The 22981-nt window shown below is 48.4% G+C and overlaps 2 protein-coding genes across 2 annotated transcripts in view; both read left to right on the top strand.

Moving 5' to 3' along the window:
- Positions 1-22981, top strand: part of RPS6KA4 (ribosomal protein S6 kinase A4) — a 336421-nt gene that overhangs the window by 235749 nt on the left and 77691 nt on the right. The window lies entirely within an intron of this gene.
- The window catches only part of CCDC88B (coiled-coil domain containing 88B), a 52703-nt gene that overhangs the window by 14747 nt on the left and 14975 nt on the right, over positions 1-22981 (top strand). Inside the window, exons 9-20 of the mRNA XM_056853468.1 lie at positions 289-447; positions 805-951; positions 4642-4732; positions 4880-5061; positions 6669-7553; positions 10490-10608; positions 14402-14531; positions 15943-16098; positions 17157-17318; positions 18672-18949; positions 19473-19616; positions 20900-21086. Of these exons, the coding sequence (XP_056709446.1) occupies positions 289-447; positions 805-951; positions 4642-4732; positions 4880-5061; positions 6669-7553; positions 10490-10608; positions 14402-14531; positions 15943-16098; positions 17157-17318; positions 18672-18949; positions 19473-19616; positions 20900-21086 (2640 nt within the window). The remainder of the gene's footprint in view (positions 1-288; positions 448-804; positions 952-4641; positions 4733-4879; positions 5062-6668; positions 7554-10489; positions 10609-14401; positions 14532-15942; positions 16099-17156; positions 17319-18671; positions 18950-19472; positions 19617-20899; positions 21087-22981) is intronic.

Genomic DNA, 22981 nt, shown 5'->3' with positions numbered 1-22981 from the left:
TATGGTGACCCCGCAGGATTTCAAGGCAAGAGACAAACAATGGTGGTTTGCGGTTGCCTGCCTCTGTGTAGCAACCTTGGACTTCCTTGGTGGTCTCCCATCCAACTACTAACCAGGGATGACCCTGCTTAGCTTGCGACAACCTTACCAAGTCAAATTTGTCCTTGCTGACTCATCCTGGGTTCCCATCGCCCAAGTCTAACTCCCCACCACCACCATTCACCTGGTTGCAGCATCTGTTTCTGTACCTCTGAAGCCAATCATTTCTAACCTGCTCCCTTTCTCCAGAATCGGAAGCTGGCGGGGGAAGCCCGGCTGGCTGGGCTGTTCCGGGATGAATTGGATGCCTTCCGAGAGAAAGCCGTGAGGACAGAACGACTTCAGGCAGAGCTGACGGCCCTGAGGGAACGGCTGCCCGCGTTAGAGCAATGTCGGGCCCAGCTAAAGGTAGGATTGATACCTGGGTCTGATCTGTAGGCTTGTGTTCTGTGAGGTAAAGTAACCAATCTTGGGGGTGAGAAACACCAGTACTTGAGAGCCAACGGGGTGTAGTGGTTAAGAGCGGTGGTTTGGAGCGGTGGGCTCTAATCTGGCGAACCGGGTTGGTTTCCCCACTCCTACACATAAGGCGAGCTGGGTGACCTTGGGCTAGTCACAGCTCTCTTAGAGCTCTCTCAGCCCCACCTACCTCACAGGGTGCCTATTGCGGGGAGGAGAAGGTGATTGTAAGACGGTTGGATTCTTCCTTAAGTGTAGGACGGGAGTGCTTCCAGATTAACTGAGCGAGCTGTTTTCAATCGGCAGGAGGAGCGCGAATTTTCTCAGGCTTTGCTGGAGACCAAGGCTATGTTGGAGGGGCAGCTGGAGGCAGTTCACGCCCGAGGGCAGCGTCTGAACCAGTTGGAGAAGGAGAAAGAGAAGTTGCAAAACTGCCTCAACCAGGCTGAAGAGGTGAGACAAAACCAGAATACTCTTCAGCGTTTCACAGGGACACACTTCTATGCTCATGGCAGAGATGCCTGTGTGAGTAGGGTTGCCAGGTCCTTCTTCGCCACTGGCGGGAGGTTTTTGGGGCAGAGCCTGAGGAGGGGATGGACTTCAGTGCCATAGAGTGCAATTGCCAAAGCAGCCGTTTTCTCCTGGTGAACTGATCTCTATCGGCTGGAGATCAGTTGTAATAGTGGGAGATCTCCAGCTAGTACCTGCAGGTTGGCAACCCTATTTGTGAGCCCCACCCCTTCCATCATTAAGCATTGCCAAAGTGAGCCAGTGTGGTACAGTGGTTAAGAGCAGTGGTTTGGAGTGGTGGAGTCTGATCTGGAGAACCGGGTTTGATTCCCCAGTCCTCCACATGAGCGGCAGAGGCTAATCTGGTGAACTGGATTTGTTTCTCCACTCTTCCACACGAAGCCAGCTGGGTGACCTTGGGCTAGTCACAGCTCTCTGAGCCCCACCTACCTCACAGGGTGCCTGTTGTGAGGAGGGGAAGGGAAGGTGTTTGTAAGCCGGTTTGAGTCTCCCTTGTGGTAGAGAAAGTCGGCATATAAAAACCAACTCTTCTTCTTCTTCTCCACTTGCTGTGCCTTGCATTCAGTTATCGTGCAATGCATCTGGACTCCGCTGGTTTAAAAGTCGAGAGAACACAGTTCTTTTGTTATAGATATACTATAAAATACAATGGGCACAAACTTGTTGTTTTATGTGTGGAAAACAGAGTTTCCTCACATTCCTCTCTTTGCCTGCAGCCCTGTCTGACCCCCAGAAAGATATTTCCCAGGACTGTAGACACCATGTGTAGGAATAGCTGAATGGGCTGGAGTACAGTTGCCAGCTTTGGGTTGGGAAATACCTAGAGTTTTTTGGGGTGGAGCCTGGGGAAGGTGGAGTTTGGGGAGGGGAGGGACTTCAGTGTGGTATATTGCTATAGAGTCCACCCACCAAAGCGGCCATTTTCTCCAGGTGAACTGATCTCTGTCGCCTGGAAATCAGTTGTAATAGCGGGAGATCTCCAGCCGCCACCATCTGGAGCTTCAACCGAGGAACAGCAGTAAGAGAATGTGCTAAAGCCAATGGTAAAAAATTCCAAATGAGTGTGTTATAGAAAATCACATGCAATATTCCTCAAACAATAGTAATGATAGTACAAAGGAAAAGTTAAACGAAAGTCCATTCAAAAGTTATTCCCTGAGATCACAGCCCATAATAGGTAGATCTCCCCAGAGTGAAAGGTCGTTGAATTTAAGATGAAACATGGTTTCAACGTGTCATTCAAAGTTGAAATAGTGATGACTGTGAATCCGTCACACGTTGAACTTTTCCATTGTACTATAATTACTGTTGTTTGAGGAATATTGCATGTGATTTTCTATAATACACTCATTTGGCATTTTTTTACCATTGGCTTTAGCACATTCTTTTACTGCTGTTCTTTGGTTGAACTAACTTGACAGCAGGCTAATTTGTTTTGTTTGACCACCTGGAGGTTGGGGTAGGGTTGCCAGATCCGGGTTGGGAAATACCTGGAGATTTTGGGGATGGAGTCTGGGGAAGGTGGGGTTTGGAGAGGGGAAGGACTTCAATGGGATATAATATCATATAGAGTCCACCTTCCAAAGTGGCCTTTTTCTCCAGGAGAGCTGATCTCTGTCACCTGGCAATCAGTTGTAATAGCAGGAGATTTCCAGCTACCACTTGGAAGTTGGCAACTCTAGTTGGGGCGCCTGGAATAAGGAAGGACAAAAGAGTGAAATTGCTCCTCTTTTTTCTTCTGCAAGCACAGTTCTTCTGAGGAAAGAGGTCCTTTCATCCCCTAGTCCTTCCTGAATCCAGCTCACCGACCTTCCTGGCTTTTCCTAGTCCTTCCTGAATCCAGCTCACCGACCTACCTGGCTTTTCCTCTGTATGAATCCCACGACACCAGAAATTGGCTTTCTGGTAGGGTTGCCAACCTCCAGGTACTAGCTGGCAACCTCCTGCTATTACAACTGATCTCCAGCCCATAGAGATCAGTTCACCTGCATAAAATGGCTGCTTTGGCAATTGGACTCTATGGCATTGAAGTCCCTCCCCTCCCTAAACCCCGCCCTCCTCATCCTCCGTCCCCAAAATCTCCAGGTATTTCCCAACCCAGAGCTGGCGACGCTACTTCCTGGGGACTGGATGGTACTGCAGGAATGGAGAGGAACGTGGGAAAACTTCCATACACGGATGGCTAACTATTGCCCCATTGTCTTACGAGATATTATCAACCGTTCAAAATATACCTCCGCAGCTGCCACATGTAAATGGGAGGTGGGGCCTTATTGTTCATGTGCGAGAACGTATGACCTGGTGCGCCCACCGAAAGAGATTTTCAGCTTCTTTAGAGAGTGAGCAGCACTCTTAAGGAATTCTACTAGCCAATCACACAGACAACATTTTAACAAAGCCAAAATGAGGAAGTATTTCTTCACACAACGCATACGGTAGTTAAATTGTGCAACTCCCTGCATAGGGAAAATTTTTTTGCACAGCTCCTGGGGGGCATTTTTGTGGGTAGAGGTCCCAAATTTTCAGGGTAGCTAAAAGGGACTCTCCTTGCAAGAACCCCCAAGTTTGGTAAAGATTGGGTCAGGGGGGTCTGGAGTTATGGGGTCTGGAAGGGGTCACCCCCCATTCCCCCATAACCCATTGGATAACATTGGTGGGAAAAAGGTACTGTGTGACCTACTTCTCACGCCAGGATGTGGTGATGGCTGCCATCTTGGAAGTGGGGAGTGGACGAGTTCATGGAGGAGAGGGCTATCCATGGCTACTAGTCAAAATGGATACTAGTCATGATGCACCCCTATTCTCTCCAGGATCAGAGGAGTGTGCCTGTTATATTTGGTGCTGTGGAACACAGGCAGGATGCTGCTGCTGCAGTCTTGTTTGTGGGCTTCCTAGAAGCACCTGGTTGGCCACTGTGTGAACAGACTGCTGGACTTGATGGACTTTGGCCTGATTCAGCAAGGCTTTTCTTATGTTCTTATGTTTTCCAGTATCAGAGGAGCATGCCTATTATATTAGGTGCCGTGGAACACAGGCAGGATAATGCTGCTGCAGTCGTCTTGTCTGTGGGCTTCCTAGAGGCACCAAGTTGGCCACTGTGTGAACAGACTGCTGGACTTGATGGACCTTGGTCTGATCCAGCAGGGCCTTTCTTATGGTCTCAGTAAAAATGGATACTAGTCATGATGCATCCCTATTCTCTCCAGGATCAGAGGAGCGTGCCTATTGCATCAGGTGCTGTGGAACACAGGCAGGATGGTGCTGCTGCAGTCGTCTTGTTTGTGGGCTTCCTAGAGGCACCCTGGTTGGCCACTGGGTGAACAGACTGCTGGACTTGATGGACCTCGGTCTGACCCAGCATGGCCTTTCGTATGATCTTATGTTCTCTCCAGGATCAGAGGAGCATGCCTATCATATTAGGTGGTGAGGAACATAGGCAGGATGGTGCTGCTGCAGTCGTCTTGTTTGGGGGCTTCCTAGAGGCGCCCGGTTGGCTGCTGTGTGAACAGAATGCTGGACTTGATGGGCCTCGGTCTGATCCAGCAGGGCCTTTCTTATGTTCTTATGGCAGCCCCCATCCTTATAGAAATTAAGCATATCCTCCTCCCCCAGGAACGGGACCAGATGTACCACCAGACAGAGGAGCTGCTGAGAGAGAACATGGCTTTGGAGAGACAGCTGCGGAAAAGTTTGGGAGAGCCCCTTGACTTCCTCCGGGCCCAAGAGCTGGAGTCTGACTGGGGCCCAGAGGGTGAGCACAACCCCTCCCCTTGTTTTTTGCTCCTCTCAAAAACCTTCTGCCCCTTCCGGGACTCAGCCCAGAAGCAATTGCCATGTCTTTCCCCCCTTTCTTCAGAGCCTGACGAGGTACCTGTGTTGTTGAGCTCTGAGGTGAGGGAGGCAGGGCGGTTGCCTGCCCTAGAGCGGGAGAACCAGGAGTTGAGAAGGAGACTGGAAGAGGCGCTGGAAAAGTCCAACGACTCTGGGAGCTTGAGAAAGGAGCAAAGAACTATGGTTCTTCTTCACAGAGAGGTATGAAACACACACCTTAGAGAAAAAGGGATCAGTAACCCTAGAGGGCGGACAAGGCTGCACCTGCTGAATTTCCTGATCATGATTAGGGTCGCCAACCTCCAGGTACTAGCTGGAGATCTTCTGCTATTACAACTGATCTCCAGCCGATAGAGATCAGTTCACCTGGAGAAAATGGCCGCTTTGGCAATTGGACTCTATGGCATTGAAGTCCCTCCCCTCCCCAAACCCCGCCCTCTTCAGGCTCCGCCCCAAAAACCTCCCACTGGTGGTGAAGAGGGACATGGTAACCCTAATCATGATGTAGCTGCTAAAAAGCCTCTCTGTCAGGAAAAAAATGATACAAGATTTCTTTAAAAACTTACTGATTTCTAAAATGTATAGCTTACAATTGGTCACACATACAACTGTAGAAGCAGCTAATGATATTTTATGAGTGCCTCAGATAAAAATACTCCTGTCCCTGGAGTTGGTGTGAGGTTTAATCCCAGCCAAAGTGACTGTTTTTCCTTCCCTCGAAGAAGCCCTGATAGCTTTATTCGCCTTGATAGCTTTATTCGCTGAGAAACTGGAATGTTTGTGAAGATTCCGTGCTATTGCACCAGCTCAACCAATCTGTGTCAGCCGTTTCACAGGTAGAAAACAACAGAGATAACCAGCAGAGATCCATTAAAAAGCCCTATTCTAGCAATGCAAACACCTGTACAAATGCATATGCACCAATCTTCTAAATGTCAAGGGTGAGGGAGCAGGGAGTTTCATAGGTCATTTATGCACGGGAGTTTTACCTAAGGTTCATTGCTGGCTGGACCCACACTTTCCGGTTGGGAATCTGTGCACCAGCAGTCTCCAAACTCAAATCAAGTCCTGCCCCTTTAAATGCTGCTTTGTAATTGGCTTATTTCGCAATGCTTACTGTGAGCAAAAATCCCTCCCCCCCCCCAAAAAAAAACCCAATTGCCGCATAATAAAGTATTTTAAGAACAAAAAATGGAACAATCTGAAAGGGGTTGGGGAGAAATCCAAGCCTCTGTTTTAAAAAGACTTTCTTTTGCTCAGAAAGAGCCTCAAGGAAGCAGGAAGCATTTGAATCCCTGCCTCTTTACACGCTGCTTTGTGATTGGCTGTGAGGGAAACCAAGATTCTGTGCCCCGCACTTTGCCTTCTGCATGGAGATTTCAGCTAGGTGAACTCAGGGGAGAGGGAAGAATCGGGTTGACAGAGGAATGGGAAGACCCAGACATTGCGAGGGCTGGCCGTGAGGTCATCTCTAATGGATGGAAAACTCATGCAGAACTCCAAGGAACAACTAAGTCAGACGCGGGCGAATGTGGGTCCATGCATAAATGACCATAGAGAAGGTGTGCCGCGATGGAAAAGGCCCTGGATCTCATGGCTATGGATCTCTGCCTTTGATAATGAGGGAAGCCATACAAAGCTGGGACTTGCATGATGATCTTAAGGAAGGAGAAATCCTTGGGAGGATTAATATTCCTTATAATGGCATTAGTTGAGGAGAAAGAAGGGGGACTGAGCAGCATTTTGTGGGGAACAATTTTGGTGTAACTCACAAGTTTAATCTTTTGCATGGATCACTGAAAATCCAGGTGGATCCACAGGCTAAAGAGAAGCCATCAGACTTTCACGGTCATTTGCCACAGCCTCAGAACCAGCAGGTAGAGGAGAAGCGAAGTGAGGCTGAGGGATTGGCCTCAGAAATGGGGAGAAGCCAGGCTCTAGAGCAAGAGGCCAAGGCCTTGCTGGAAGGAATGGAGAAGGCGCTGTCAGAGACTCGGACTTCATTAAGGGAGGCCGAGCAACAGCGGGAGGCGGAGGCCCGTCGGGCATTGGGCCTTGAGGAAAGGCTGAGGAGCCTCCAGGAGGCCCATGCCGAAGCCCTAGAAAAACTCGAGCGAGAGCGCGAGCAGAGGGTCCTAGAGACCGGGCATCTGGTGGAAGAAGTCCAAGCCTTGGAGCGTGAGCGGGAAGCCTTGCGGGCCGGGGCCCAGGCTTTGCAGGCCGCAGCCACCCAGGCGGAGCTGGAGCTGGGGGAAGCTCGGCGGGACCTTCAAGACGAACGGCTGCAGGGGGCCCGGCTGGCCCAGAGAGCCTGCCTGGCAGAGGAGGACGCGAGCGAGGCCTGGCGGGAACGGGAGGCCCTGCAGCGCAGCTTGGAGCAGCACAAGGTGACCCTGGGGCAGCTGGAGGCAGAGAAGGGGGCTTTGGAGGAGGCATTGGGCCAAGCCGAGAGCCAGCGGCGGCAGCTGGACAAGGACAACCGGCGCATGAAGGCTCAAGCGCAGGCCCAGGAAGAGGCGCTGGTGGCACAGAGCCTCCGCCTGGTCCACCTCGAGTCCCAGAGTCGACAGCAGGTGATGGAGCTGAGCCAGCTGCAGGATGTCTCCCAGCGAGTCGGTGAGCTGGAACGGGAGAACTGTGGCCTGAAGGAAGAGCTGAATGCCATGTGTGAAGCGTCAGCCAACCTGGAGAAGGTAATTGAGTAATTGGATTTGGGTCGCTGGTCTAGTAAAAATCTCCATGGTCATGTGTGTGTGTGTGTGTTAAGTGCTGTCAAGTCGCTTCCAACTCATGGCAACCCTATGAATCAAAGTCCTCCAAAATGTCCTCTTTGACAGCCTTGCTCAGATCTTGCAAATTGAAGGCCATGGCTTCCTTTATTGAGTCCATCCATCTCTTGTTGGGTCTTCCTCTTTCCCTGCTGCCCTCAACTTTTCTTAGCATGACTGTCTTTTCCAGTGATTCTTCTCATAATGTGACCAAAGCATGACAGCCTCAGTTTAGTCATTTTAGCTTCTAAGGTCAGTTAAGGCTTGATTTGATCTAGAACCCACTGATTTGGGGGTTTTTTTTGGCCATCCACGGTATCCATAACATTCTCCTCCAACACCACATTTCAAAGAAATCTACTTTCTTCCTATCAGCTTTCTTCATTGTCCAGCTGTCACACCCATACATAGTAATAGGGAATACGATGACATGAATCAACTTAATCTTGGTGGCCAGTGATGCATCCTTACACTTCAAAATCTTTTCTAGCTCCTTCATGGCTGCCCTTCCATGGTCATAGTAGCCCAATATGGCTTCTAATGCAAAATCTAGGTACTGCTGGAAGTAAAGTGTTGTTGTTTTTTAAGCAAGTTGGTAGTCCTCATTGTTCTGGAGACAAACCTATAAATTAGAGGCCTGTTTATGCTGCAAGTTTTAGGTTTGTGAGTCACAGGTGTGCCTATGTTGTATTTACATACAAATTTCAGACATCTGTCTCATGTGGAAATACCCAAATATTTTTGGTACCCCCATAGGTGAATCAATCAGATGGTTCATTGTTTGTGACCTTTCTTCAAATCATGGTTTGAAGAAGGTTCATAAACCATGATTTGTTCTAGGATTGCCGTTTGCCCAACTGTGGGGGGCAAACCCCTGCCCTCTGCCCCAATCCCTGCCCTAGAAAACAATTGAGGAGCAGGAGGAAGAAATGGCGGGAAAATGGCCTCCATAGCAATGCTCTGGGAATTTCCCAATGTCTCTATCATAGAGACTGGGAGAAATTCTTAGTGCATCACCCAGAAATGAAGCAATATCCTCCGCAAATTCCACTCTCCCCAGGCACTGCCCTCAAAATCTCCTGGCATTTGCCAAGACAGTCATAGTTTGTGCTAGACATGGTGTGTAGGGTTGCCAGCACTGGGAGGATGAAAACTTGGGGGGACACCGTTGCATTGACGTCATTGTGTCATTTCCAGGCAACCCCAGAAGTGATATTATGTTGCTCTAAGATTCAGCAGAACCACTATGGTTAGTTTCAGCTGAATCCTAGAGTGACATGACATCACTTCAGGGTCCGCCCCAGAAATGACATCATGCCATCAATGTGATGGTGATTTTTGCCTGGGCTATCCAGGTCAAGGCCCTCCAAATATATAGGCGGTTTATGCTTGGTAATTAGCAGCACGTTCCAGGCTGAAGTGCCCCACATTTTTTTTTATTTCTTCATGCTGAACCGTCATTCCAGACTTCACGGTGAAGCTGGCGCATACCTGCTTCGCATTTCTTAAGAGCCCCTTTAGCGTGGCCTTTTGTATTTGCTCCGCCCCCACCTCGAAGCATTCACTGAAGGAAGCATGAAGAACCACAGCCATAGCTTAGCTATGCAAACGACCGTTGCTAATGGCTATGCAAACTACGGAACGAAGGAGCAGGCGAGTGGGGGTGGGGTGGAATTTGTTTGACTTTCTCCTCTTGCATCAGGACCGTGAATAATCATTTTAAAGGGCAGATTTTTAAAAAGCAGCTTTGAGCGAGCATCAAAATCGATCCTGCATAAATGGCCAGAGACTCTCCAAATCAGATCCCCTTGAGATATGAAGAATTGCTGCGGCAAGGTGCCCCCCCCATTGCTCACGCATGCACCAGCTTCTGTGGATGGCAACCATTGCCTCTGGCAAGTTAACGCTTAACATTGCTGCTAATTAATCAGTTCGATTTACTATTCTGCTATCACTTTGGTTTTCAATCATTTCACTATTCCCACCAGAGGGCGCTGCATGACAAGAACAAGGGCAGAGGGACAGTCTGGAATTATTATAGAGTAGGGATGGCGGATCTTGGTCCACCCATCAATTTCCAGTGGGCCGCTCTAAAGTTCCTGCCGGTGGCTGAGATTCTGGCCCAAGATGCTGGATGAAATAGACCTTGGTGTGATCCAGCAAGGCCTGCCCAGCTTTCTTAAGAGAGCCAGCGTGGTGTAGTGGTTAAGGGCGGAGGTTTGGAGCAGTGGACTCTAATCTGGAGAACAAGGTTCGATTCCCCTCCCACTCCTCCACATGAGCGGCAGACTCTAATCTGGTGAACTGGGTTGGTTTCCCCCCTCCTACACATGAACCTGCTGGGTGACCTTGGGCTAGTCACTGTTCTCTATGAACTCTCTCAGCCCCACCTTCTCTCAGCCCCACAACAGGTGTCTGTTGTGGGGAAGGGAAGGAGATTGTAAACTGGTTTGAAACTCCTTAGGGTAGAGAAAAGCGGGATATAATAACTACTCTTCTTCTTTCCCAGCTCTTTAAGGAGGGAGGGAGGGAGGGAGAGGGAGAGACAGAGATCTATAGAGAAAAGCGGGGTATAAAAACCTACTCTTCTTTATTAGCTCGATAGATGATAGCTAGCTAGCTAGCTAGCTAGATATACACAGAGAGAGAGCGTTGTTATGTCACTATAGCGTCACAACCATAGAATTATATAGCTCTTACCAATGTTTTCAATAAAGCTGACATGCATGAGTGGGGATGGCATGCATGAGTAGATATACCACAGATAATCAACCCATGTTGATGCCGCAGCAGCACTTTGAGCACAATGGGGAATCTACCCATGGGAATGCAGCCTTACGTGCAATGTGTAATTCTTGCAGGACCTCCAGAGAGAAAAGGCAAAGGTCGAAGAGAGGGAAACTGCTTTGGCTCAGCTGAGAGAACAGTTGTTAAAAAAAGAAAAAGGTTCCAAGGAAGAGCTACAGAGCAGGCAGTGCAGGTAAGAACCGGGCAAGGTGGTGGAAAGTGCTGGCAAATTGCAACCGACTTATAATGACCCTGTGTAGGCTTTTCAAGGCAAGAGATAAACAGAGGTGGTTTGCCATTGCCTGCCTCTGCATAGCGACCCTGGACTTCCTTGGTGGTCTCCCATCCAAGTGCTAACCAGGGCCAACCATGCTTAGCTTCTGAGATCTGACACCATTGGGCTAGCCTGGATAGATAGAGCCTGGACCATCCAGGTCGGGGTACTGGACAAGAGCAGCATTTAATGAGGCTTCTCAACCAAGAGCGGCATTTAATGAGGCTTCTCAACCATTCAGGATTTTATTGATCCAGTCAGAACATTTCTTCTCCCACTCCCATAATACTAGAACCCGGGGTCATCCACTGAAGCTGAAGGGCAAGAGATTCAGGACAGACAAGTATTTCATCACACAGCATATAGTTAATTTGTGGAACTCGCTGCCACAGGATGTGGTCATGGCCACCAACTTGGAAGGCTTTAAAAGGGGAGTGGACAATTTAATGGAGGACTGGGCTATCATTGGCTACTAATCATGATGGATATCTACTCCCTGCAATACCAGAAGTAGTATGCCTCTTTAAATCAGTTGCTGGGGAGTGCAAGCAGGATAATGCTGTTGCCGTCTTCCTGTCTGTGGGCTTCCTAGAGGTAGCTCGTTGGCCATTATGTGACCAGAATGCTAGACTTTATGGGCTTTGGTCTGAGCCAGCATGGCTTTTCTTATGTTCTTAATATCTAGCACCACTAGTGAGTTAAGAATCCCACGTCCATGTTAAGGTTGGGGGGAGGAGGTCACAGTGTCTCGAATTTGTTAATGAATTCTAATTCAGCAATTTCACGTTGGATTCTTCCTTTGAAGTTCCTGTACAAGAGAGATGTAGACCAGCAACAGAATGTCTTGGAGGATTCCTAGTAACTTCCTGTTACATCTGCTTGTGTCATTTCCTGCATTAGGTTTTGCCTATGTAACAACAGTTCTGGGAATATCTCACACCCATTCTGAGTGACAGGTTATTCTTTGGATCAGATTTTGTTTTGAACTGTTTTGAACTGCCCCTTGCCTTTCTGTTGTATCTATAAACCATCCTGGTGGATTTTATCAGTGTATCTGATGAAGTGAGCTTTGACCCACGAAGGTTTATGCTGGAATAAATGTAGCTAGTCTTTCAAGATGCCACAGGATCCCTGTTTTATTCTGGCTCCACAGACTAACATGACTACACATCTGGTAAAAAAGGAGTAGTGAAGGAATGCCAATCCTTGTAGAGTTTCTGTTGAAATCCAGGGTATGTTGCAGTTAAACCAGACAAGTATTGCAAGAGGCAGATGCAAAAGCAGAACCTTCTGTGGGTTAGCTAACACAATTAGTACCCAGATAGTTAGCATACACTTCCAAAGGCTCTTTTGTTCACTGGCAGTTGTACTCAGATGAGCAAAAAACTACTGCGCAAGAGTGAAGTTGTTGTCAACAAAATATGGCTTCTTCCTAGAGCTCAGTTCTTTGGCAAGTGAACTGAGGTAGCACGAGGAGCTTTGCAAGATATCATCTGCATGTTAATTTAGATAAGACAAACACAGAATGAGAAAACTGAATTCAAAACTACATTTTAGTTTATATTTTAGATTCAAAATGTGACAATGTGCAGTGACTTTATCCCCTCCCACTTAGTGCTTCATGTCGGAACTGTTCTTAGTGTACTGAAGTATTAGAATATCTGGTATAGATAGAACAATTTTCTTTTCAGTGTGGGTCAAAAGGAAAGAAAGGCCAGGGAGAGGAGATGAAATCAGCCTCTTTTAAATTTGCTAATGTTGGCAGGCATTGCTCTCATATTTGTGATACCGTCTCACTGTTCTTTTTGGATATAGATATTCTGAGTATGTGCAGAATGCCCTCTGATTATATAGTTTCAGAGGGTAGCTGTGTTGGTCTGCAGTAGAACAGCTACATTCGAGCCCAGTAGCACCTTAGGGAGTCAGTAACAACTCAGAGAGCAACAAGATTTTGGGGGTATAAGCTTTCGAGAGTCAAAGTTATCTGAAGAAGAGAGCTTTAACTCTCAAAAGCGTATATCCCGAAAATCTTGATGGTCCCCATGGCGCTACTGGACTTGAAACTGGCTGAAAATCATATACATTTATTTAGAAGGCTAACCAATTCCACACACACACACACACAAAACACACATATACACCCTTACAGGCCATAGGTAAATCATGAAAATAACAATCATGCTATTTGTTTATATCCTTTTGTTTTGGCAACCAGTTAGGAGGATGAAATCTTGGGTATTCCATCTCTTGCAGATGTTAATTAATTCAGCCATAACTTTGCAACTTCCTGTTATATCTGCTTATCTCATTTCATCTTAGGTTTTAAATGTTGCCTATCTAACAACTGTTGGGAGAATCTCACACCCATTTGGAGTAAACTGATTACTCTTCAGATAGGACCTTGTGTTGAACCGGCTTCTGTTTATAACATTCCCCACTCCTTGGTTGCGCATATAAACCAGCCAGATGAATTTTATACTCCATTCCATCTGATGAAGTGAGCTCTGACTCATGAAAGTTTAGGCTGGAATGAATTGTGTTAGTCTTTAACATGTCCCTGGGTTCCTGGTTTATTCCACTCCTTTTTATGCGGAACATTCCTTAACAGCAGAATCGAGCATAGAATAATAGAATCAGAGTTGGAAGGGATCACCAGGGCCATCTAGCCCAACCCCCAGCACAATGCAGAAAATTCACAACTACCTCCCCCCATACCCTCAGTGACACCTACTCCATGCCCAGAAGATGGCCAAGATGTCCTCCCTCTCATGATCTGCCTAAGGTCATAGAATCAGCATTGCTGACAGATGGCCATCCAGCCTCTTCTTAAAAACCTCCAGGGAAGGAGAGCTTACTACCTCTCGAGCAAGCCTGTTCCACTGAGGAACCGCTCTGTTAGAAAATTCTTCCTAATGTCTAGACAGAAACTCTTTTGATTTAATTTCAACCCGTTGGTTCTGGTGAAACAAAGCAATTCATCTACTTAGATGTAGAAAGAAGCTCATTTGGTGGGTACATGGGAGAGGGCCTTTTCAGTGACAGTCCCACAATTATGGAATTACCTCCCCAGAGAGGTGCGCCTGGCCCCCCTCACTTTCGATCTCAAGGAGGCAGTTGAAAACAGTTTTATTTAGGACTACCTTTCATCACAAGCAGTCTCTAATTGTGATTTTAAAAAATTAGGTATTTTATCTATTTTATCTATTTTGTAAGGCACTTTGAAGGAAATGGTTGTGATTTATTTGGATGTTGTATCTTAACTGCCAACCATAATGCTTAATAAATCAAACACTACTAATAAATATATTAAACAAAAGCTGACAGATAGGAGCCAAATGCCACAGGGAGGTAGTTCAGACTATATTGTGGACATCTACCATCTAAACAGGTAAAGTTAGCAAGGGGGTTACCGCACTTTGTATTCCCAGCAATGTATTAAGAGTTTGAAAATGTTATAAAAAATACTGTTCGCACTTTCTATGTATTCCCAGCGATGTATTAAGAGTTTGAAAACGTTATAAAAAATACTGTTCGCACTTTGTTTGGCCCCTTTAGCTGTGAAGACGTCTTCCAACCATTTATTAGCCGTGGTAGCCAAAAACCCTTTTAAAGCGATGTTTTAATAACATTTTCAAACTCTTAATACATCGCTGGGAATTCAAAGTGCGGTAACCCCTCAAGTCTAATATGTATTTCCCTCTCCTGGCTACAGCCCTGTCCAAAATCAGGAGCTCCCAGCCAGACCTTCTGCAAAGAAGCTGGAGGAAGACAACAGTACCCTCAAGAGGCAACCTCAGGAACTGCATACTCTCAACCAGCAACTTACACATGACCTTCACCAGGTGAGAAGCTGCATTGACACTCCTTCATCAACCTTTGCTTAAATCATATAAACCTCCCAAGTTTGCACAGCCCTAAAATGTAACCATGGCTGACTTTGGTGTGCAGAGATGTGTGTGTGTGTAAAGTGCTGTCAAGTCACAGCTAACTTATGGTGACCCCAGCAAGGGGCTTTCAAGGAAAGTGAGAAGCTGAGGTGGTTTGCCATTGCAAGAGCCATGTAGTGGCTAAGAGTGGTGGGCTCTGATCTGGAGAACCGGGTTTGATTCCCAACTCCAAATGAAACCTGCTGGGTGACCTTGCGCTAGTCACAGTTCTCTCTGAACTCTCTCAGCCCCACCTACCTCACAAGGTGTCTGTTGGGGAGATGAAGGCGATTGTAATATGCTTTGAGACTCCTTTGGTAGAGCAAAAGCGGGGTATAAAAACCAACTCTTCTCCTTCCTCTGCAGAGTCTTGCTTGGAGGTCTCTTCCAAGCACTGACCCTACTTAGTTTTCAAGATCTGATGAGATCAGGCTGCACCATTCAGTTTACAAGCAATTGCTCAAACCCTAATCTGCCTTGACAAACGCTGGTTTGATTTTCTTCTCTCTATAGCCTGGAATGGCATCACTAGAGAACAAGCCAGGATTAAGCCAGGATGTCTATACACAGACGTCTTGCAAAACCATTGTTAAGACTTACTATCGTTATTAAACCTGCTTCAGATCCTGGCTTGATAGACCCTCAACTAGCCATAGTTAGCGGAGTCCTGCATTCAGATAATCAGCTGTGGCTGACATCTGAATTAAGTAAACCATATTGGCTTGTCTAAAAGTTCATGATAAATGTGAAATTTGAACTCAGGTTTTCCGGGTTCTTACTGTTAGTTGAACCCATTGCATTGCACCAGCTCCCTCTAGGGACAAGTGCCTTCAAGTCACAGCCGACTTATGGCGACCCCTTTTTGGGGTTTTCATGGCAAGAGGCTAACAGAGGTGGTTTGCCAGCGCCTTCCTCTGCACAGCAACCCTGGTATTCCTTGGTGATCTCCCATCCAAATACTAACCAGGGCTGACCCTGCTTAGCTTCTGAGATCTGACGAGATCAGGCTAGCCTGGGCCATCCAGGTCAGGGCATGTGTATGTTAAGTGCCACCAAATTGCTTTCGACTGACAGTGACCCTATGAATAAATGTCCTCCAATACATCCTCTAGTTAACAGCCTTGCTCAAGTCTTGCAAACTGAGGGCCGTGGCTTCCTTGATAGAGTCAATCCATCTCTTGCCCTTCCTAGTCTCAATCTCCTTCTGATTTCCTGGTTGCGCGGTCTTCCTTTTGGTTGATGATGGAGCCAAAGAATAGGAAATCTTGAACAATTTCAGTTTCTTGCAATAGTTGGGTCCAGAGTCAACCTGGTTTTTTCTTTCCAGGCAAAGAGCAGCTCTGCTGTTCCTCCATCACTGGTGGAGCCTCCTGAGACTCAGAGCACCGAGGGACACAAACAGTCTTCCTCCTGCCTGCCACCCTTCCAGGCCAATACAGAAAGTGAAGCACTGAGTGCGAGACTCACTGAAGTGGAACACAGAGTGAGTGTACAGTGACCAGTATTGAAAGAAGCCTCTAGAAGAAGAAATCAGTGGGGTGTAGTGGTTAAGAGTGGTGGTTGGAGTGGTGGACTCTGATCTGGAGAACCGGGTTTGATTCCCCACTCCTCCACATGAGTGGCAGAGGCTAATCTGGTGAAAAGGGTTGGTTTCCCCGCTCTTCCACATGAAGCCAGCTGGGTGACCTTGGGCTAGTCACACTCTTTCAGCTCACCTACCTCGCAGGGTATCTGTTGTGAGGAGGGGAAGGGAAGGAGATTGTAAGCTGGTTTATTTCTTCCTTAAGTGGTAGAGAAAGCATATAAAAGCAAACTCTTCTTCTTCTTACTTTGCCCAGGTTCTCAGCATATAAAAACAAACTCTTCTTCTTCCTGTTCCTCTTCCTCTTCTTCCTCCTTTGTCCACTGCCCAGGTTCAACCCCCCAACCCACCGGCCCCCATTTCTAGGTCAATTTAGCAGCTCTCACAATTCACTTGAAACACAGCATTCCTTCACAGCAGAATAAAGTAAAGCAATAGCTCCACCTATTGACAATGAAAGTAGTGATCATTTCAATTCACTTTAATGCTGTTCAAGGAACTCTAAGGCAGTAGTTTAAAGGGAGCTGCTGTCATTCACTGGGTATTGTGTCGGTGAGATGACATTAGTGGAAGAATTGTAAATGGCTGCTGAAAGGGTTTAATGTCTGCTAAGGCAGGCAGAGCAAAGGCTGATTTGGGATTTCCCTGCCCCCTTCCCTGATTGTGGTGGGATGAAAGTGTCTCTTCACAAATGGGGATGGTTCTGGGGCATGCACTCATGCCTGCCTGGGAAGATGGCCTTTCTAGAAGGGCTGGGACCTGCACATTGTTTCTATCATTGCAAGATCTTTTAAAATTGAGTTGGCCTAATTGAGTTGTCTAGTTTCCCTGAACAGGAACCCCATCCTTGACTAGTACAATGTAGATACTCGCAGGAGGCCATTGAACTGTGGCCGGTGGGGAATGCTCCACGTTTGCTGTGTGGCTTACTCATTTCAACCCAGTCCTGCCCTTTACAGAATGCGGCTCTCCAGGATGAGAAAGTGGCGCTTACAACACGCCTAGGCCAGCGGGAGTCACAAGTCAGTAGCCTGCAGGGGGCGCTGCTGAGCCTGCAGGGTCAGAGTTCCGAGGCGAAGGAGGAAAGCAGAAGATGGCAGAAGCAGAACAGTGAGTTGCAGGTAAGCATCAGCTGCCTATCCCTTTGGACGTTTAGACACCTGTCCTCCTACAGTGTGTGTTAAGTGCTGTCAAGTCGCTCCTGATTCATGGTGACCCTATGGATTAATGCCCTCCAAGATGCCCTATCATTAACAGCCTTCCTCAGCTCTTGCAAACTGAGGGCCATGGCTTCCTTTATAGAGTCCATCCATCTCTTGTTGGGTCTTCCTCTTTTCCTGCTGCCTTCAACTTTTCCTAGCATTATTGTCTTTTCCAGTGACTCTTGTGTCCTCATGATGTGACGAAAGTATGATAGCCTCAGTTTAGTCATTTAGCTGGGGCTAATGTCTTGGAGGGAGGGGGAGGGAGGGGGAGGGAGGGGGAGGGAGAGGGAGGGAGAGGGGAGAGGGGGGAGAGGGAGAGGGAGAGGGAGAGGGAGGGAGAGGGGGGAGAGGGAGAGGGAGAGGGAGAGAGAGAGAGAGAGAGAGAGAAGTTCCAGGTTGGGTTGCCAACCTCTAGGTGGGGTCTGGAGATCTCTCAGAATCACAACCCATCTCCAGACTACAGAGATTGGTTCCCCTAGAGAAAATGGCAGTTTCAGAGGGAAAATTCTATGGTGTAGCATAGATTCTAGGTGAAATGCCTCCCCAAATTCCCTCATCGACAGGCACCACCTCAAAATCTGCAGGACTTTCCCAGCCCAGAGTCATGCACCATGCCCTCCTACATTTTGGAAGCAAAGCCTTTGTCTTCCTGTTTAAGGATCTGTGACCTCAGGTCTTAAACACCTTCTCAAAAGGGGGGTGGGAAACGGTTCAGTTCGGCACGTGTTTTGCTCCCTCTAGTGGTCGATTCGACATCAAACAGCTTTACGTCTAGCATAAACACCTGCAGTTTAAATCTGCAGGGAGATACACCGGGTTTAATGCTGGTTGATGTCGAATTGACCACTAGAGGGAGCAAAACACCTACAGGACTGAAACGTTCCCCACCCCCCTCTGAAAAAACAGGAACTTAAAAGCGAGGAAAATGAGAATGCGGGAAAGTCCTCTGTTTTAGGCCACAAACTGGGATTTGTTCCCCATGCTCCAAACAAGGATTCATAACCAGATTAAAACGGATACGTGGGTCCAAGGCCATTAAAGGCTTTGTAGATGAATGAATGAATGATTCTCATGATCTGTTGATATTACTTTATCGTCAGTGGGCTTTATAATTCTGTACGCCATTTGGAAGATCCTGTGAATAGAAAGATGGGTTATAAATGTGGCTTAAATAACTGGGGTGGGGGGAAGGTGCCCTGCCCCAAGGACTTTACAATCCATCCTTGCATTTCTGTGCCTTGTCCTTAAACCCACCCCCTTCTCTGGCAGGTGGAGACTGCCGCATTGCGTTCCCAAAAGGCATCACTGGACTCTCAGGCCCTGGAGCTGCGACAGAGGCTGGCTTCCCTGGAGGCGGAATGTCGCCGTGCCCGCCAGGAGCAGGAGGAATGGCGGGGCCGCTACGAAGCTCTGCTGCGGGACCATGACCGCTTGACGGTTCTGCACGAGAGGCAGGAAGCCGACCTGGAGGGGCTGCTGGGTAAGCACGCCAGCCTCAAGGGGGCGCTGCGCAGCCTGGAACAGGAGCACCGCAATCTGCAGGGCAGGTAACCCTGGGGAAGGGAATCTGCAAGCCATGGGGTGAAATGAAAAGGAAGGGGGCTGGCAGGGGGGTTAGCAGAGCGACCTCAGGAAATTAGCTGTGATCTTGAGACTCCTGGTTCAGGTATTGTCTTTGCCATGAACTCACTAAGAATCCTTACGCACATTATTGGCTCTCTCTCTCACTCTCTCTCTCTCAGCAATTCTGGCCTACCTTACAAGTCTGTTGTAAGGATGACAGCAAAAGAATGTGTGTGAAGGACTGAATGTTGAAAATGCTAGGTGAATGCTAGGGATGCCAGCCTCCAAGTGGGACCTGGGGATCCCCCGGAATTACATTTCATCTCCAGACTACAGAGATCAGTTCCCCTGGAGAAAATGGATGCTTTGGAGGGTGGACTGTATGGCATTGTACCCCATGTGCTCCAGCAGAATAATTGCATACATGATGAACATCCTGTGCCTTCTGAAAGGCCACTTCTGCCTAGCTCAAATTCAGCTTGGCCCCTTCATCTTTTCCACTTGCAGGCATAACCAGCTGGAGGGGCAGAAAGCCGGTCTCGAACAGCGGGAAGAGGCGGTGCGGGGGCAACAGAAGAGACTGGAGGAAGGTGAGCAAGATCACCAGGAGCTGAAAAAGCAGCACAGCCACCTGGTGGAGGAGCATGAGAGGTAAGGGGAGCTGGGAATCGAACGTCTCTCAGTGGTGGTAAATGCCGTCGTGTCTAGGGTTGCCAGGTCCCTCTTCGCCACCAGCGGGAGGTTTTTGGGGCGGAGCCTGAGGAGGATGGGGTTTGGGGGGGGGAGGGACTTCAATGCCATAGTCCAATTGCCCGAGCGGCCATTTTGCCAGAGAGTCCAGTTGCCAGATTGGCTGGAGATCAGTTTTAATAGCAGGAGATCACCAACTACTACCTGGAGGTTGGCAACCCTAGCCATGTCCCAGCGCACTTATGGCAACCCCCTAGGATAGGGGTCCCTAACGTGGTGCCAGTGGGTGCCATAGTGCCCGCCAACACCTTTTCTGGCACACACCAAGTATTTTTAGAAAGTGGGTGGAGCCAGGTAGGGTTTTTGTCCAGCAAGACGTCTGATTGACTATTGGCAACTTGATTGGCTGTGCAGATTTTTCTAAATGTGGCTTTGGTAGCAGCTGCCACCACAGCACAGGGATCTGCACTGTGTTGCTGAAGTTAAGCTGTGGCAATCATTTTGTGGCTGGCTCCACTTCAAGCGTTTTGTTGCTGCGGCCACCAATGCTGTGTTCAAATTCCAAATGTGCCCACAGGCTCAAAAAGGTTGGAGACCCCTGCTGTAGCATTTTACAGGCATGAGATGAACAGAAGTGGTTTGCCATTGCCTGCCTCCACGTAACAACTCTGCACTTCCTTGGTGATCTCCCATCCAAGTACTAATCAGGGCTGTCCCTGCTTAGCTTCCAATTGGGGAGGGGCTGCGGCTCAGTGGTAGAGCATCTGCTTGGCATGCAGAAGGCCCCAGGTTCAATCCCTGGCATCTCCAGTTAAAGGGGCTAGGCAAGTAGGTGATGTGAAAGACCCCTGCCTGAGACCCTGGAGAGCCGCTGCTGGTCTGAGTAGACAATACTGACTTTGATGGACCGATGGTCTGATTCAGTATAAGGCAGCTTCATGTGTTCATGTGCCCGATATTTGACAAGATCAGGGTAGCTGGATACATCCAGGTCAGGGTTGTCTCTTGGGACTTCCAGTATAATACAAAGGTGCCTTATATAAAGAAAGTTTCTATATAATTATATAGTCTGTCTGTCTGTCTGTCTCTATATAATGATATAATCTCCAGGATTATATAGAGAAAGTTTATACATAATCCTAGAGGTTTCCAGGATGCTGACTTCGATGCTCTGGGACACAGCGTGATAGGGATTGTAGCCTGACATGTCAAACGCGTTTTGACCCTCCCGGGCACTTCCACAGGGTGAAGCAGACACTGGCACAGTCGGAACGGGCACAGGATGACCTTCAGGGGGAGCTTCGTGGCTTGAGGAACCGGATGACGAGTCTGCAGCTGGAGCAGGCCAGGTTGGAGGCTGAGAACGGAGCCCTGAAGGAGCAGAACCAGCAGCTGGACACGACCCTGGGCCGCCTCAGCACCCAATGTGAAGTAAGGATTGTCCTGGGCCATGAGCAGGACAAAAAAACAACCACCACAAAACCCACCACAAATCAGGCTTGATAAAAGACAGGAGGACAACACTGGCACGCAACAAATTGCCAGCAATACTGTCTTGATCTTGAGTGAACGAATCACGGCAGTTCTAAGCTAGGTGCGGGTGCCCTTCGTGATCTGTCCATTGCCTTCTGTTTTCATTTGCCGGGCTAGTGCCTAATTGTGTGGGGCACTCTAGCGGGACCCGGCCCATTAAGAGTGAGAACCCAGCCATACCCCAGCAGAGTGACCCAAAGATGACATACAACCAGCTTGGAGGAATGGCACAACTTTATTGTTTGCAGCAGCAAGGCATTGGCATGGCATGGGAGCGTTATCCTACCATCGGCCTGCCACCATTGCAGGCCGATGCAAAATACCCAGCCATGCTGGGCCACTTTTGAGATGGCAATTCCTGGGACACACAAGGGCGGCAGCCAGCTGTGTGGTCCCCCGCCACTTGGATGAGGCCATTTGACAGCACATGGCAAGGCATGCCCCCTGACAGCCCCGCCGGGTTGTTCATGGCAGCCTATCACCTTGGCCTGTCCCCATCCGGCCTCCCCCAAAATCCCTTATTGGGATCCTCCCTGTTGGGGGAAAAAGGCACGCAGGCCAGCCCCCACCCCGTTGGGAGCCCGAGCCTGATTGGCTCATTTAAACTGGCTCCCTCTGATGACGGGCGGGCAGGCACGCGGCTGCAAAAGCAGCGCCTGGACCGACGCCGCTTTCCCCCATCCAGCTGCCTGAGGAGTGGAGGAGCCCACGCCGGCCAGAAGCCCCGGGCTCCCCCTGTTCAGCGGCCGCCCGCCTGCCCTCGGGGCGGGGGGGGGGCGGTCCGGTTCGCTTGCGCCCGCCACAGCCCAGCCCAGCAACCTTGGGCTCTGCGGGGTAAGTCGGAGCCCCATTTATTGGTTCATATGAAAATTCTACGACTGCTTTTCTGATAAGGCTGCGTAAACTGGCTAATAGCAAAGTTCTACAAAGAGAGATGAGAGATCTAGTGCTGTTAAAAACACAGAACTCCTATCAAACTCATTTAAAAGCTTTCCACCTGTAAAGTTTAACCCCCCCATCAAAATAGCAGAGCATTCTCCCAAATTCTAGTCATATTCTAATTACTACAGCTGCACCAGATCTTGGTTTTCCTTCCAAGTTTACTGCCAGTTTATTGTGTGGGAACAATTCCATCAAGTTTGTTCATTTTACTTCTTTCTTTTAAAAAAAATATGGGTTACCTTTCTGCCTTTAGAGGTGGCTTGTGAAGAATATATAGCAAAAACAAGAACCAGTAAAAATACCCTGTCGAAAGGGAAGTGTAAAAGAATTCAAGGGCCAGCGATAGATGGACAAGCCAATTAATGGCAGCTGATTTCCCCCCCCCTGAAGCTTAGAAGGGTAACAATTATGAAATAACACAAACAGTAGTGCACATCAGTCAGGCTTGAAGAATCAACAATTATTTTTTTGGGCCATCAAATCACAGCTGTTTTATGGCGATCTTGTGGGGTTTTCAAGGCAAGAAGAAGAAGAAGAGTTGGTTTTTATATGCCGACTTTCTCTACCACTTAAGGAAGGATCAAACCGGCTTACAATCACCTTGCCTTCCCCTCCCCACAACAGATACCCTGTGAGGTAGGTGGGACTGAGAGAGCTGTGACCAGCCCAAGGTCACCCAGCTGGCTTCATGTGTAGGAGTGGGGAAACCAACCCGGTTCACCAGATTAGCCTCCGCCGCTCACGTGGAGGAGTGGGGGATCAAACCTGGTTCTCCAGATCAGAGTCCACCGCTCCAAACCACTGCTCTTAACCATTACACCACGCTGGCGTTCAGAGGTGGTTTGCCATTG

The sequence above is a fragment of the Euleptes europaea genome, chromosome 7 (genome assembly GCF_029931775.1).
Source record: "Euleptes europaea isolate rEulEur1 chromosome 7, rEulEur1.hap1, whole genome shotgun sequence".
Classification (NCBI taxonomy): Eukaryota; Metazoa; Chordata; class Lepidosauria; order Squamata; family Sphaerodactylidae; genus Euleptes; species Euleptes europaea.
Note: the sequence above shows the minus strand (reverse complement) of the source record. Positions and strands in the feature narration are given on the sequence as shown.